Source organism: Canis lupus, chromosome 7, assembly GCF_011100685.1.
Source record: "Canis lupus familiaris isolate Mischka breed German Shepherd chromosome 7, alternate assembly UU_Cfam_GSD_1.0, whole genome shotgun sequence".
NCBI lineage: Eukaryota > Metazoa > Chordata > Mammalia > Carnivora > Canidae > Canis > Canis lupus.
Window position 1 is genome coordinate 35,664,447 of NC_049228.1, and position 15,456 is coordinate 35,679,902.

Sequence of the window (15,456 nt, forward strand, 5' to 3'; positions counted from 1 at the left end):
CTCTAAGAACACGTGATTGCAGTCTCTACCCTGGGTTACCCATGAAGGTTACAGACCGACGTTAGCTAATACAAGGAACAGGCTCATTTCCTCAAAAGTGTCAGTATGGCATTTACTCTGTGCCTTTCTTACATTCCACATTAGCTGCTTCTGGCTGCAGTATAGCATAGAAAATGTTAGCTATAAAGATCCTCCACCTAAGCTCCATCTTACTCAAAAGGCTGCATCTACCAAATCATCCCCCAAAAGCAATGAGGCTCCTGCTGAGAAAGTGCTGGGGGTCAGAGTGTTGCTATGGGTGGATTGTAGTCTCTGGGTTTGCTCCCTTGTGTGATCTGGCTTTTGCCAAAGTTTCATGTCTTCGTTTTTAACTGAACTTCTATGATGTGTTACAGTCTTTTAAGTGCCATCAAGTTCTGAAACACATGATCATGCCGCTGTGACATAGAGAAGGACATGTGGCAGTTTCTCCATTTTTCAGACAAAGGAGCCCACGCTCAGATCTGCTGAAAGTCCCACTACTAATAGTTAATAGAACTAGGACTTGAACCCAAGTGTTTTTACATACTAGTCCATTATTCTTTCACCTGGCTAATCATTGCTCCCCAACATGAAATGATGTAGGAATAATTAGAAACATAGTCCGAACTATGGAAGCTTAGCCAAGCTCAGGTCAATATCTTGCTGTAAGTGAATGACACTTCTTGAATAAATGAACAAAAAACTCTGCAATTTTTCATATTGGAATTGAGGAAGTAAAAAATCTAAACATAACCTTTCTATGTCTGACCTGATTATCTACAGTGTTTTATAAATTTGATCATTAAGGTAATTTTTACTGTCTATTTCAAAATTGAATGCCAGATACTTTATTTCTTATCCACATCTTGTGTTTTCTCTGGAAGGTCTGAATCCGAAGTAAATTTGGTAGCTGCCTTGTTCTTTTCCATGCTTTCTTCTAAGACCTTTCACGATGTATTTAATACATTTTAAGTGAAGAGGTTAATTAATTGTTTTTTTTTTTAGAAGAGGTTAATTTAAACATTGGTTTGTAATTTTGAAAATAGGTCTGCTAAGATTTGCCACTTCAATATCTAAGTATCCTTGACCAGGAATTTTAGTTATTTCCTTATCTGAAAGCACTCTCTGCTTCTGTTCTGGATGAGAGTTGATATCTCGTGAGCCTGTAGCACAAGTGGTTCCCTCCTAGCTAAAAGATTTGCTGTGGGGAGAGTGTGTGAGTAGGTGTATGTGTTAACCTGGCAGCTTATTTTTTCTTGAATGGAATGAGGGGAATTGAATTCGGTTTTTCAGGCTTGCTAATGTTTTGCTCCTACTCAAAGATAAACCAAGAGTCTTCAACCCAGGAGCCATGCAAAATCATTGTTATTAGACAGTTTTTCTAGTAAAGTGTAAGTTTCACATTTGATCACTTTAATTTAGAAAATGACAAAACACTGAACTGACCACCCACTTAGCTCGCCACGATAGCTCGGAGAGAGACCACGTTCACCTGTGACTGTCGGTCAACTCTGCTCTCGCCAGCACACACAAAATAAAGGGACAGGTCAGGATCACCTTTGAGTGTCCTTCATTATTAGAGTTTCAGGCCTTTTGTATCAACTGTTGTGTACAAGTAACAGCAGAATGAGTTTTTTTGTGAAAGCATTGATAACCTGGAAATATTTAGATGGTATCATTATTATCCTCATCATTTATTAAAGCTAATTCAGCATTCTGGTTAAGTTTTGTGTGATAAATACTAAAAATCATGAGTTTTCTCTTTTCAGAATTTGCTTATGGTGGCCATCCTTACCCCTTTTCTGGAATATTTGAAATTTCCCCAGGAAATGCTTCTGAACTAGGAGAAACATTTAAATTTAAGTAAGTAGGGAGGATAATTTTTATTACACTGTCTTAGGTACCAAAGTGTGTTTTCAGGCATACAGAATTCATTCTGTAGATGAAAATCTAGGAAGTTAAAATGTTTCTTTAACATTGTTTTAGTTGCTGACACTTTATTTAAAATTGAATCTATCTGAAGTTGTATAAAGATGGGAATCGGCCAGATGAAGTGCCTGAAATAACCTAGTCTGTTGCTTTTATTTAGGACCCACGTAAGTCATTTTGTGTGCTTTGAAAATGTTCTTACCTTGGTATGACTTGGGTTCTGCTTTAGAAGACATTCATATGTAGTGATTGTTTCCCCTCTAACCTCCCACACGGGGGAAGATAGAAGACAATTTTCTTGTGACCTACCCAACACTGTTGGAAATCTCTTCATTTTTCAGGTGACAGCTACCCTTGTGAGCAAAGCATAGCATGCAGGGATGTTGACTTACTATGCTGTACACCTGAAACTAACATTTTGTGTCGTGTCAACTCAAGTAAAAAAAAGTTTAAATATTTAAAAATAAAATACATGAAGAGGGAAAAAAAATGGTCAGTAGGTTTTTTATTTTAGAGAGAAAGAGTGCAAGCAGGGCAGGAAGGGGCAGAGGAAAAGAAAGAGAATCCCAAGCAGGCTCCTCGCTCAGTGTAGGCCCAACGTAGGGCTTGATCTCATGACCCTGAGATCATGAGCTGAGCCGAAATCAAGAGTCAAGAGGCTTAACCAACTGAGCCCCCCAGGAGTCCCATACGGTAGGATTTTTTTTTTTTTATCTTTTCATTTTTCCCAATGAAGGGGACACTGTTTATACATTTGAAGTAACCAAACAGTTGGTTAGCTGAGAAACTGTTATAAAAGTGTGTATATTACATGTTTTGATAAACCAAACCAAAGGTTCTGGAGCCTTATGCGTAGTCAACAGCCCTGAGATTCTGAATGCTTAATAATCAGATTACCATTTCTTAATTAAGGTTTGCATTTGAAGAGGTGTTTAGAATCTTAGTTTCAAGGAGCTTTAAAGAGACTTTTGGGTGTAAGATCATTAACTTGCCAAGTAAAAAGCCATGAAATGAGGTTGGAATTCAGGATAGGGCCACACATTTTTTATCACTACTAAGTTCATGGTTCTCTCAGCCTGTCACTGATTTGCTGTAATGCCGTCCTGAGTCTATCCCTTAGGTCTCCCTTTTAACAGGAGTACTAGATGGAAGGGTTTTCTAAATATTTTCACTTTTTTTGGATGCCTAGATATAGATACCTTGTATCTGACTAAAATTCTGCTTTCTACTGGATAATGTCTATTGCATTTCCAGGGCAGTAGTTGCTGGTTGGGTGGAGGGTGTTTGTTTTTTAATTTGGGGGTTGGTTAGTTGGTCGGTTTTATAATGGTGTTTTAAAAAAGAAGAAGAAAAAGGAAAAAAAATGGCTGTTTGGTAGTTCATCTCACAATGGCACAGAGGCAGATAATGTAAAAGACTCTCTCCGAGTGAGACGATGCCAGCTCTGACGGCCAGTGTCATTGAGCAGGAGGATTTGCAGCATGGCTCTGGTTCTCTAATAACCTGCCTGCTTCCATAGTGCTGGTGAAAATAATGTGCTGCTACACATTATTAATACATTAAATACACATTTTTAATACACAACACACCATTTCATAGAGAAAATGACCAGGTTTGCATTGGTGTGATTCAGAAGTAACATATTTGGGAGTTTATTGTAGGAAAGGAGAAACTCAACAGAAAGTTTAAAGGATCTCATTTACCTTTTAGTCTTATTGCATTAACTCGGCTTTGTTAGGCCGGTCAGTATTCCTGGAAATAAGCAAGTCTTAAAAAAGTGCTCTCTAGAAAGGCGTAAAACTCACACAGTCCTGTTTTGTTTTGTTTTGTTTTCCCTTTCCTCTTTTTTTTTTTTTGTTCTTCAAGAGAAGCTGTAGTTTTAGGGAGCACGGACTTCCTGGAGGATGACATAGAGAAGATCGTGGAAGAGCTGGGGAAGGAGTACAAGGGCAATGCCTACCACCTGATGCACAAGAACTGCAATCACTTCTCTTCGGCTCTGTCGGAGGTGAATTCCCTTTTCCCCTCAAATCCTTCGGCGCTGGTTGACTCGCTGTACCGCTTCTTGCATTGCTTCTCTGCCCCTGGGCTTTCCTGATCCTTCGTGTTGCATTGAGTGTGGTACTCTGTCCCTCTTTTATATGAATGAGCTCTCCAAGCTCAGTGGCTTCCGAGTCAGCACGGTTTTAAACTGTGACCCCGATCGCGACTTAGCCATGGGTGGAGGTACACAGATCATGGTCTCCCCTTATTTGGATTCATTTTATTACAGCCCAGAACTTGCACGCCAAAGAAATGAATGCTTGAGCCACTTCTGCCCCTTAGCCACAGGATTCTTCTTCATCTAGTTTCGTTATCAGTGGGAGCTTTTGGGCCTGGCTCTGAAAAGTATTAATAAGTTGTTGATTTTGCCGCTCTCGAAATTTGGTTCTGCCAGCTTGAACGCAGGCACCTGTTTGCCTTCCCGGTTCTTGACTCCCATGCAGGAGACCAGAGCTAGATCAGAACTGCAGGACCTGAAAACAGAAAATGGAGGGAAGAAATCACAAGATCACAGAGTAAGGCCTAGAGAATTACCTAGCTCTCGAAGAGCTGCCCCACTTGCCAACTCTTGGCACTGGAGGCGGGGGTGGTTTCAGGTCCCCCAGGAGCTGCTGTCTCGGTGGCCTGTGCACGGTTGCGCAGGTCCCCACCCACCTGGCTCCCACAGCAGGGCTCTCAGACACTATCTCCCACACCAGCATGAAGGAGTCGGAATCCATAGAATGTGGAAATTGGCAGAGACCATAGCTAGCACCCAATCCAGTTGCCCCACTTTACAGACATGGTGAGTGTGTGTGGAGGAGCCGCTGTGCTGCCATCCAGGGTGTGGAGGAGCAGGGTGTGGAGGAGCAGCTGTGCTGCCATCCCTCGTGACAGGGGGAGCTATCTGCAGAATTGGGAATGGTAGATCCAGCCCAGGAGCCTCAGGCACCAGCTCCCCTGCTGTCTCAGCCAGGCCATTGGCCTGGGGGAGGACATGTTGCCCAGGTAATGCCTGAAGTGTGTCCTCTCCTCCAGGAGAGAAGAAAAGAAAAGCCCCCCAAAATCCCAGTTGAATTTGGGGGAGCCAAAAATGGTAAACCTTTGTGTTGCTTTCTCCTCCACATGGGAGGGAACATGATTAAAAAGTTGCCAGGCTTGAGCCAAGGAAGAAGGAGACTGGGGTACAGTACACCACACTAATTCTTAGTCTAGCTGCTGTAGAGGCCTCCCCACCAGCTGGGATCTCCCCAAACAGCTACAGCCTCTGTCATTGCTAAGTTTACTGCAATGAGGAAAGGAAAGGGGAATTTTTTTAATGCCTTTTATTTTATAATTATTGCATCTATGGATATATGACAGGAAGTGGTGTAAAATGTTTTCTGCATATAATTTTGCAGATGAAAAAAAATAATAATTTTGCAGATGATATAGGGACCACTTCACTCGGGGAATGCTACAAAGAGAAAGTGTTTGGACACAGCTTCCTTGCCTTTAATAGCCTGAGTAAATGGAGTTTAAGTCTTTTAATAATGAAAAGAAAACATGTCTCCACAGCTGAGATTTTTACTATGATTTCTGTCTATCATGGCCTCTGGAGAAAGGGAGACAGTATACAAAGAGAGACCATTTCCAGATGGACTTCAAAGTGCTAAAAAGCAATTTTTAGATACTAATGAGCTCTTGTAAAATCAGATGTCTGGCCTGTAGAAGCTGATGATTTTTCTGGCCCAATGGGCCTATTTTTTAGTGGGTCTTAAAAGGGTTAAGGAAAACCTTTCATGCTGCTTAAATTTAGAGAAACATGGCTCCCTGACCATGCAGCATCTTGACTTTACTGCTGCCAAAGAAAAGCCTGGGCTTTTATTTTGAAATCTTGAATTCATACTCCTAATTGCCTGGGCTTGACTCTTAGGCTGAAACCTGACATTCTCTGTTACCCATTTCTGCTAAAATGAAAGCCAGGAAAGGCTTGGGGAGCAAGGCTTCTTGGGGACCATTGCAGGTCAGGACACCTGTCTGTGTCCTGTACACTGTAAAAGCCTGTGGACATGGACTGACCCCTCTGGGTTGGGACCATCTGCATTGAGCTGCTCATTGGCTCTATGTTTCCAATACAGGGACAGATTGAATCCCTAACCAGTGATTCTTACCAAAAGCCACAAGTAGGGAAAGGCACGTCACCAAGACTGTGAGCCCCTGCCCACTCCCGGGATGTCTCCTGGCAACTCCCTTCACGACCATGGATCAGTTGACTGTGGGTCAGTTGTAGCATCCCGTGCAGCAGTGGGTGACGGGCAGACTGCACCCTTCTTCCCATTCTGTGCTCCTTAGCAAGGCTGTGTAGTTTTCAAATGCAGCCGTCTGCCGATTCGGGTTCGGGGTGGTCTCGGCTGTCCACTAGGTAAATGATCAGGGGAGGGGAGGGGGGCGGCTATGTAAACACACTGAAATTTTCTGAAAGTTCAGGATTTGACCCTAATTCCATATACGATGTGCCTAGTTCAGTTCAGTTATATAAAAATATTTTCTGGTAAGAACTCTTTGTCCCTCTTCTGTGCATCCTTTCTAGATCAAAAAAAGGGGCTGGATGAGAGCAGGGGATAATTTTTAAAATGTGAAGTTCGGATCACTAAATGGCACACACAACAAACCAAAACCCCCCAACCCCTGGCACCTGGGGAGAAGGGGGTAGGCCTTAATGTCCTTTGTTTTTCAATATTGCGCCTTCCCTGTGCTAAAGAAGAACATTGCATTCTGTCCTTCTAAGCTGCTGCAGTCACTTTTAATTCAGCCAGGCTGCTGAGCCAGCACGGGGCCCTGTTCCTGCACTGGCCGCGCAGAACACCTGCATGCCTCTTCCACACTCGCGAGGCTGATAACTGGCGTTGCCGACAGAAGAACCTTTTGGATCTGACCGTCTCTGGGTAGATCCTCTGAAACCAAGATGGAGCCAGTTTTTCTGGCTGGATTGAAAACTCTAGGACGGAAGCCCTATCTTCGTCCATTTGGGCTGCTCTAACCCTGTAGCACAGGCTAGGTGCCGGGCAAACAGCAGACCTTTTTTTCTCACCGTTCCAGGGGCGGGAAGTCCAAAGTCAAGGCTCTGGCAGATTCAGTCTCTGGTGAGGTCAGCTTCCTGGGTCGAGGGGTGCATGGGCTCTCAGATCCCGGGATAGAGCACTGATCCTAGTCATGAGTGCTCAGCCCCTGTGACCTCACCACCTTCCAGAGGTCCCGTTTCCACACACCATCATGCGAAGGGTAAGATTTCAGCGCACCAACTTCAAGAGGACAAAATTCTTCAGTCTACAGCAAGCCCCACGGTGCCCACTCCGTGAGGAAGCACACTGGGTGGGGGCCTTTTAACCTGGACTGCCTGACTCTAGTGTGTGCCCTCTGGGATTATAATTCTTGTGTGTGTCATGAAGTTGCCTCAGCCCTGAAAAAAAAAGGAAATCAGGCTGACTTCAGATTACTACTGGCCAGAGTTGTACTAATCCTAAATGATGCTTCAGGCCAGGTAAAGAAGGTTTGTATCAAAACTCAAGGTTGAAGCCATCCGACTTTCTAAAACCTTTATGGTTAGTGGGATTTGGGATATGTCTTAACTGGCCAAGTCCAGGAACCCTAAAAGGTATATCTGAGGTCAGTACTGCAGTTTGTTCACCCGACTGCATGGGGTCCTTTGATAATATTTGCTGTAGCAACAGGTTGGCCAAGTTTGGGGGTTGAGGGTGCTGTGTGTAAAAAAAAAAAAAAAAAAAAAAGCTAAAACATCAGAGGCTGCTGTCCTTATAAAGGCCTGCTTATTGGGGAGGGAGCGGCCTTTCTTAATGCATCTGAGAACTTGACTTTCAGAAGGGCTCCCAACATTCTCAAGCTGGAGGAGTGGCTCACCGTGCCTCACCCTTTTGTTTGAACAGTGTGATTTCTGCTAAACACCTGCTTAGATTCTGGGGAATCTAAAAACTTGACACATGCTAAGGAGTGGGTACCTGCACAACCAGGCCCCCATAAGACTTTGGATGCTGGGTGTCTAGCAAGCTTCCCTAGTGGACATTTCACATGTGTTGTCCTGGCTCCTTTGTGGGGTAATTAAATATATCCTGTGTGATTCCACTGGGAGATGCCCTTTGAATGCTTGGTATGTGATTTCTTCTGTACTTCTCATCCTCTTCCCTGTAGTGGATCATGGCTGTGAATGCAGCTGTGTGCCTGGTCCCTTGGCCCTCTTGGCAGGTCATCATCTAACTGGAGGTGGTGTTGGGGACCACTCATGCATCTCAGTAGCATTCTCCAAAGATGATCAAGAGTTGTTTGGGTTATTTTATCATGAATACCCCCCCCCCCAGATTTAAAAGTATTTCATATACCTCACAGGAAAAATCTCAAACAATCGAACTTATACCTAAAGGAACTAGAAAAGAACAAACAAAGCCCAAGGTTAGAAGGAAAGAAGTAATTAAAGATCAGAATAGAAATAAATGAAATCTATAGACTAAAAAGACAATAAACAGATCAATGAAACTAAGAGCTGGTTCTTTGAAAAGATAAGCAAAATTGACAGACCTTTAGCTATACTCAAAAAGGGAAGAGACAGGGCTCAAATAAATAAAAAAATAAAAGAGAAGTTACAACGGATACAACAAATACGAGGATTAGAAGACACTGAACAGATAGGACAACTATGAAGAGATGGACAAATTCTTAGAAATATACAATTTTCTGAGACTGAGTCACAGAGAAATAGAAAAAAACTGATTGGACCTATTATTACTAAGGAGATTGAATCAAAAACCTTCCAGCAAACAAAAGTCCAAGACCAGACAGCTTGACTGGTGAATTCTACCAAATGCTCAAGACTTAATAATATCTAACCTCAAACTTCTCCTAAAAATGAGAGAAAAGGGAACACTTTCAAATTCATTCTACGAGGCATCACCCTGATACCAAAACCAGACAAGGACATCACAAAAAAAGAAGTCACAGGCCAACAACCCTGATGAACAGAAGTACAGAAATCCTCAACATTTGCAAACCAAATTCAACAGTACATCAAAGAGGATTCTGCACCATAATCAAGTGGAATTTATCCCAGGGATGCAAGGGCAGTTCCACATTTTCAAATCCGTCTGTGTGATAACCACATTAGCAACATGAAAGATAAAAATCCTATGATCATCTCAGTAGATGCGGAAAAGCATTAGACAAAACTTAGCATCCACTTACAATAAAACTCAACAAAGTTGGTGGAGAGGGAACATCCCTCAACCTAATAAAGGCCAAAGGTGACAGGCCCACAGCCCATGTCACACTCAGTGGGGAAAAGATCAGGACAAGACAAGGATGGCCACTCCTACCATTACAGCGCTAGAACAAACCACCGCATGCTTACATCTCCATATCTAGCCATTGTGTCCCTGGGGTAGATTTCTAAAAGGGGAATGACTGGTTGAAGCCTAAATGCAAAATAAACCACTACCCACTGTAAGAGATAGGCTTTATTTTATATCATGACCCAGTATTTATACACACATGTACACATAATGTGTTAAAACAAATTAGCCCTCCTTTCTACAATCTAATTCATTTTAAAAATTGAAGTTATGAGGTGCCTGGGTGGCTCAGTGGGTTAAGCATCTGCCTTCATTTCAGGTCATCGTCTTAGGGTCCTGGGAATCAAGCCCCGTATCAGGCTCCCTGCTCAATGGGGTGCCTGCTTCTCCCTCTCCCTCTGCCCTCCACCACCACCCCCAACCCCACCCCCACTCATTCATGTGTGCTCGCTCTCTCAAATAAATGTTTTTAAAATTCAAGTTACCATGTTGAATGACTCACTGATGGGTCTGGACTTGAAGATTAGAGATGTTGGCTTGATGGAGGACCAGCATGCTTCTGAGGACCGGCAAATGGGGGAGTAGTTACAGGCTGGGGGACTGGTCACCAACTGGACCCTGCCATTGAGAACTCAGCCCATGGGTGTGACTGTATCCCAGCACAACTCCTACATATCAGGAGGCTGTAGTTTATAGTACCGTGTTTTCGGCTGATCAGGTCACACCACCTGGCATTGCATAAGGATGAAATCAGCTTCCCAGGAAGCACATGAATATAAGAAGGAAGGTAGCTTGTTGAGTAAAACCAGGATTTGGGAAGTAGGTTGAAAGAAGTGAATAGTCAGTGGCTGTAAAGCTAACCTCGCCACCACTTCTGTAGTTAACCTTCAGGTACGCAGATTACCCCCCACCCCACCCCACAATGTGTCTTGGGTATAAAATATAATGTAATACTTGTTTGCCTGGGTTTCCTAGAGTAGAGAGAGAGGAGTGGTCATTGCTTGGTTTTCCCCCAGATCTAGTTCACAGACACATTTCTCAAATATTTTTTAAGATTTTTTTTTTGTTTTTTTTTGAAAGAGTGTAGTAGCGGAGTGGAAGGGGCAGAGGGAGAAGCAGACTCCCTGCTGAGCAGGGAGCCCAACATGGGCCTTGATTCCAGGACCCTGAGATCATGACCTGAGCCCAAGCAGATGCTTCACCCACTGAGCCTCCCAGGTGCCCCTCTCAAATATTTTTAAGTCATCTCTGTCTCTCTGTGCTGCTCACCAGGTGATCAAATTTGGTAAAAACATGCCATCTTCCCTCAAGTGAGACCACTGACCCTATGGTTAAGACATCGTATTTAAAGGGAATGTAACCTTTGTCCCGGAAGGCTAACCCTTTGGAGAGAGAAGTTACCTTGCTTAATTACCGGTACCAGTTTATTTACATTTTAGCTACTTTTTGGACATAAATACTTTGAAAACTTTTTCCCAAATCATCAACTAAGATCACCTAATCCTAATCTTTGACCCAACTAGAGGCAAACCGCCGAGGGGACAGTGGCGGCAGGGAGCCCAGTGTTGTGTGTAGGCAGGAAGGAAAGTGAAGACAGGAAAGTTAGCTGCGGAAGCCCGCGGTGTGTCCTATCTGCAGAGCCGGGCAGTGAGGCTCTGGGGTCCTAAGGATCGGGTGGGGGCTGGGGGCTGGGAGCCGCCCGCCTGGCCCACTTCTGCTTCCGTCACTGCAGTGGGTACTGACCTGGTTCTGTGCTTGGCCCCACTGCTGACACCGACTCACACAGCCAGGTCTGCATCTGGGGAGACGGTTCTTTGCCTAGGGAGATGCGGGTCAGGGACAGAAGTAACGGTAAAACGCGGGCCAGCAGAAATGGAGTGATGAAGCCCGGTGGGAGTAGAAAAGAATCTGAAAAGGGAGACTTCACAGACAGGAAAGGACCCAAAACCCACCACTCTGACCTGTTACACTCCTAGCGTGTGTGTGTGCGCGCCGGCAAGGCTTTTCCTCTGGCGTTCAGAGCACGGGTACACACATCTGATCCTGGGGCAGTCCCAGCCAGGATCAGAGACAGAAGGGAGCCCAGCAGAGTGAACTTGATGCTACAGGTGTAGAAAGTAGCCACTTGAACCAGGCTTCGTAGAGAAACAGAGATGGGGGGCCGGCGGAAGGGGCCCAGGGGCCACGTGTCCTGCTCACCGACTTGTCTGCCTGCCCCACTCCCTGGCACCGGCCCAGGCCAACCTTACTCCTCTTCCTAATACAGCACCCTTTGTCCCCCGTAGATTCTCTGTGGGAAAGAGATTCCTCGCTGGATCAATCGGCTTGCCTACTTCAGCTCCTGTATCCCCTTCCTACAGAGTTGTCTCCCCAAGGAGTGGCTCACCCCCGCAGCCCTGCAGTCCAGCGTCAGCCAAGAGCTACAGGACGAGTTGGAGGAGGCTGAGGACGCCGCTGCGTCCGCATCCATGGCCAGCACCACAGCGGGCTCCAGACCCGGGCGCCACACTAAACTATAAACGTCTCCAAAGTCACCTCTTCAGAGCTGTCTCTTGACAGTTGACTATCAACTAGAGAAAAGTAAAAGAGTAAGCGTCCTCTGGATATTTTGTATGCAAAGATGGCTCTCCCCCAAATCCCAGTTTTTCAGCTCAGGATTATATTTGTAATCAAAAGAATCACTTGGCGCAGGAGGGAGAACTTTGTATGAAGCTGCCCTCTGGTTTTTTTTACCCACTTGTAAATTTGGATTTACTTGTTTTATACGAGTTCTGTTAAGTTATGTTTACAGTATTTTGTATCGCTGTTTACAAATCTTGCATGGACTCCTGCCACCGTGAAAGAAGAAAATCTTCACGTCTTCACCAGTGAGGCAGGTCATCTTTGTACACTTCTGACAGTTGCCAGAGCTACGGCATTAACACTAGGCACACGAGAGGTCCTTGAGTGCTTAGAGTCACCATCACCTGCTTAAGAATGGTCTTTTAGGTTGGTGTTTGGTTTTGTTAGCGTTGTGGCACCCGGACACAGAGGAGAAGGAGCACACGTGGCCTGAAACCTCGGGGCCTGGGGCTCCCCCAGACCAGAGGGGGGCTTTTAATCCCAAATTCCAGTCCACTGTGGTGGGCTGGTCCATTCCTGTGTCCGTCCAGCTTGGACGCCTCTGAGTCTATAGTTAAGATGGTTTTCGTTAAAGATATTCTGCTAGTCACTGAGGAGTATTTTTGCACATGTGTTGGGGGCTTCATCTTTATTTTAATACATACTGCTACCCTCCCTGCACTGGGCTGTGTTGATGGGGTTGGAAAGATCCTAAGTGGCAGCCCTCTGAGTAGCAGTGTGAGTTGACATTCAACTGCTTTATAACTGTTCAGGCTGCCTTTCATACTAGACCTTGAAAACTGGAGTCTGAAGCAACACTCTCCAGAAAGTTCATTATTGGATATTCCGACATCTTACGTACCATTTCAGACAGAGTGTGTTGGAGTTCATTGGCTTGTTACGGGAGTAGCGCCACCTCATCATAGAAAACCCAGTCGCGTTGACTTTATGTTGAAAGATATTTGTGTGTCTTAAAATTCATCTTTTTCCGTTCTCTCAAATGTGTCTCTTACAGAACCTCCCCTGAGAAAGGAATTGTCACCGCAGATAAGTCCTCATTAGCAAGGACTCTCTGCTCAAATCTACTCCCAGTGTGACCCTTGGATGTAAGAGCCAAGTCATTACATGTCAGATTCCATTTTTCTGCCTTAAGAATGAATGTCCTACGTAGAATATTGGGTGCAGCATATAAATTATCCAAGGCAGTGACTTCAGCTTTATAGAGATTGTTAGTTTTAAAGTCACCTACTTTTATTTCAACTTCTAGATTGGATTGTTTGCTATTGCCCTTTATAAAGATACATATCTTTGAGTAAAGTACATTTTTAACTTTTCTGTCAGCTGATTTTGATTCATTTTATCAACTTAAGCCCACCCTATTCCTAGGGAAAACAAACCTTGGGTTAGAAGCCCTGACCTGAGGACAATGAAACCACTTAACCTAATACATGTTTTTGACTGTTCTGTTCCTGGAGAGGAAAGCCTTGACAAGTCTATCCTCAGTTTTTTAGTGGGTGCAGAGCACTCTTTTAAGAGATGGGACAGGAAGAAGAAAGGAATATAGGATCTTTGCAAGAAGTTCACTTGGTTCAGGCATAAAAAGGAGATTTAGAATAAAACACTAAGACTCTGGCAGTGCGTTTGTTCACTCAGAGGAGAGTCCTAAACCCCGGTCGGCTATAAAAACGTCTGATGCCGTTTGGGATATTTTTTAAATAATGTGGTGGATGACAGTTTCTAATCATTCAGAGAAACATGATCTTAGTCTGTGCTGCTGACCCAAGAAAAGGAGGGCCTGTCGGTTAGAGTCTTCCTGGGGAATAGCCGAGAAAACCCCATCTGTGCTCATCCGGAACCCAGCACCTCCACACACAAATGATTTCCTTGTTGTTGCATTGTATTTACTTTCATCTGCAGCATTTGGAGTGAAAAATAGTGTGAAGGGTCCTGGTAGAAATAAGTAGTGGCCTGAGGCCATTTATCATACTAACAATCAGCAGATAAAATCCTGGGTGTGAGCTTGCTTGCAACCCAGTTGTACTTGAGGTTGAAAAGAGAGAAATGTCTTTATGTTAGAAAATCTCATTTAAACCAGTTCCTCTCTGTAGTTCAGAGTTGAGGTTGAACTTAACTCACTAGCATTTAACCAGCTTTTCCTTGCCTTTGCAGGGAAAGAATTATGTTCTCAGCCTGATCTCTGTTGAGAAAAATCCAGTCATTAGGACACATGTGATATGATGGAGTCAGAGATTCTCTCTGTATCGTAACTGAGTGAAACACATTTCTCATGGTGGGCTGGATGGTAACAGTGTGGGAAGGTCAGAAGCTACTGGTTTCTGTTGGTTTCCATGCCCTTGGGTGAGTGAATTGGTTGGTTGCTTGGTTTTGTCAACCCTAAGAAGGGGGCATCAGTTTTGGGAAGTGGGAGTCTGGAGTTGTAGGAGGTGGAGTCAAAAGAGCCTCCACTGGATACCTGAACCCCAGCCACCTGTTGCTCTGACCCACAGCAATAGCGCAAAGCTCCCTTCACCAGCATTTGTACAGAGCAGGAATTCTGGTGTTAGCCGATGGACGCCATTGTGTGTACGAGGAGAGTCCACGCTACAGACAGTGGCGGGACTCCGTATCCGTGGCTTCTCTCCATCACAAAACGGGTAGAAACACATTCACTGCTTCAGGGCTCTAATCTGTGTGTCTTCTTTTGGCTCCATTTCTGCAAGACATTCGGTCATTTTGATACATGCTGTGTTTCCTTTGGGTTTTGTTCAGCAAGCTGGCCATGCTGCCATCGCATCTTCTTCCCTGCCGTCTGTTCTTAGGGTGTGGCTCAGTTACTAGACTCGCCTTGTCTACGCAGTCAATACACGTCTTCACTGTTTGAGAGGTGTTACAGCTGTTAAAGAATCTTCATGAACCTGAAGATAATTTCTTGTGAAGTTGAATGCAAATGTACTGTCATTCATAGTGTTTATATAAAAAACAAATACCAGGAATTTCACTTTTGCTACCTTGATATAGCATTGGGCTATCATGTTAACAACATTGAAATACATCAATTTATTAAAAAAAATACTTTTATAGGAAATGTTTTACGTGTGCTTTCTGACCTCCAGACTGTAGCTGTCATGTATTTGTGTTAGAGGGTGGGAGGCGACTCTTAAAACCCAAGGCTCCTGTCTGCTCTGCAGAGATACAGTTGGCCCTCTTGTACGTGCCTGTGCATTTACTCACGCACTTGCTTTTGAAACTGAGTCCATGGGCCAAGTCCTTAGCTGCCAAAGAGCATAACCACACTCCTCACAGGTAGTGGGTGTCAACCCTGGCTTCCAGGCAATGAAAGCAGGCTGGGAGGGGAGACACCTCCTCTGCTGTCCACCCAGAGTGCGGGGGAGGGACCCCACTGCGTGTGTGCACACCCATCTTTAGCATCAAGCAAGCAGGAGCCAGGGTGATAGACTCCCTGTTTCCTGTACACCTGTTCCCCTTCTGCTTAGCACCTGCAACCTGAGCCTTCCTTCTCCACTGGCCTTTTTGTACCTAGCCA

General features: G+C 44.5%; 1 protein-coding gene across 5 annotated transcripts in view; it reads left to right on the plus strand.

Annotated features, from left to right (window-relative positions):
* The window catches only part of DESI2 (desumoylating isopeptidase 2), a 46,623-nt gene extending 31,626 nt beyond the window's left edge, over positions 1-14,997 (plus strand). For 2 of the 5 annotated variants that reach the window (XM_038542753.1, XM_038542754.1), the window contains exons 3-5: positions 1,791-1,884; positions 3,817-3,958; positions 11,597-14,997. In XM_038542753.1, coding sequence (XP_038398681.1) covers positions 1,791-1,884; positions 3,817-3,958; positions 11,597-11,830 — 470 coding nt within the window. In that variant the 3' untranslated portion in view covers positions 11,831-14,997. The remainder of the gene's footprint in view (positions 1-1,790; positions 1,885-3,816; positions 3,959-11,596) is intronic. The other 3 variants (XM_038542756.1, XM_038542757.1, XM_038542755.1) reach the window with 2 other exon arrangements.
* The last annotated feature ends 459 nt before the right edge of the window (positions 14,998-15,456 follow it).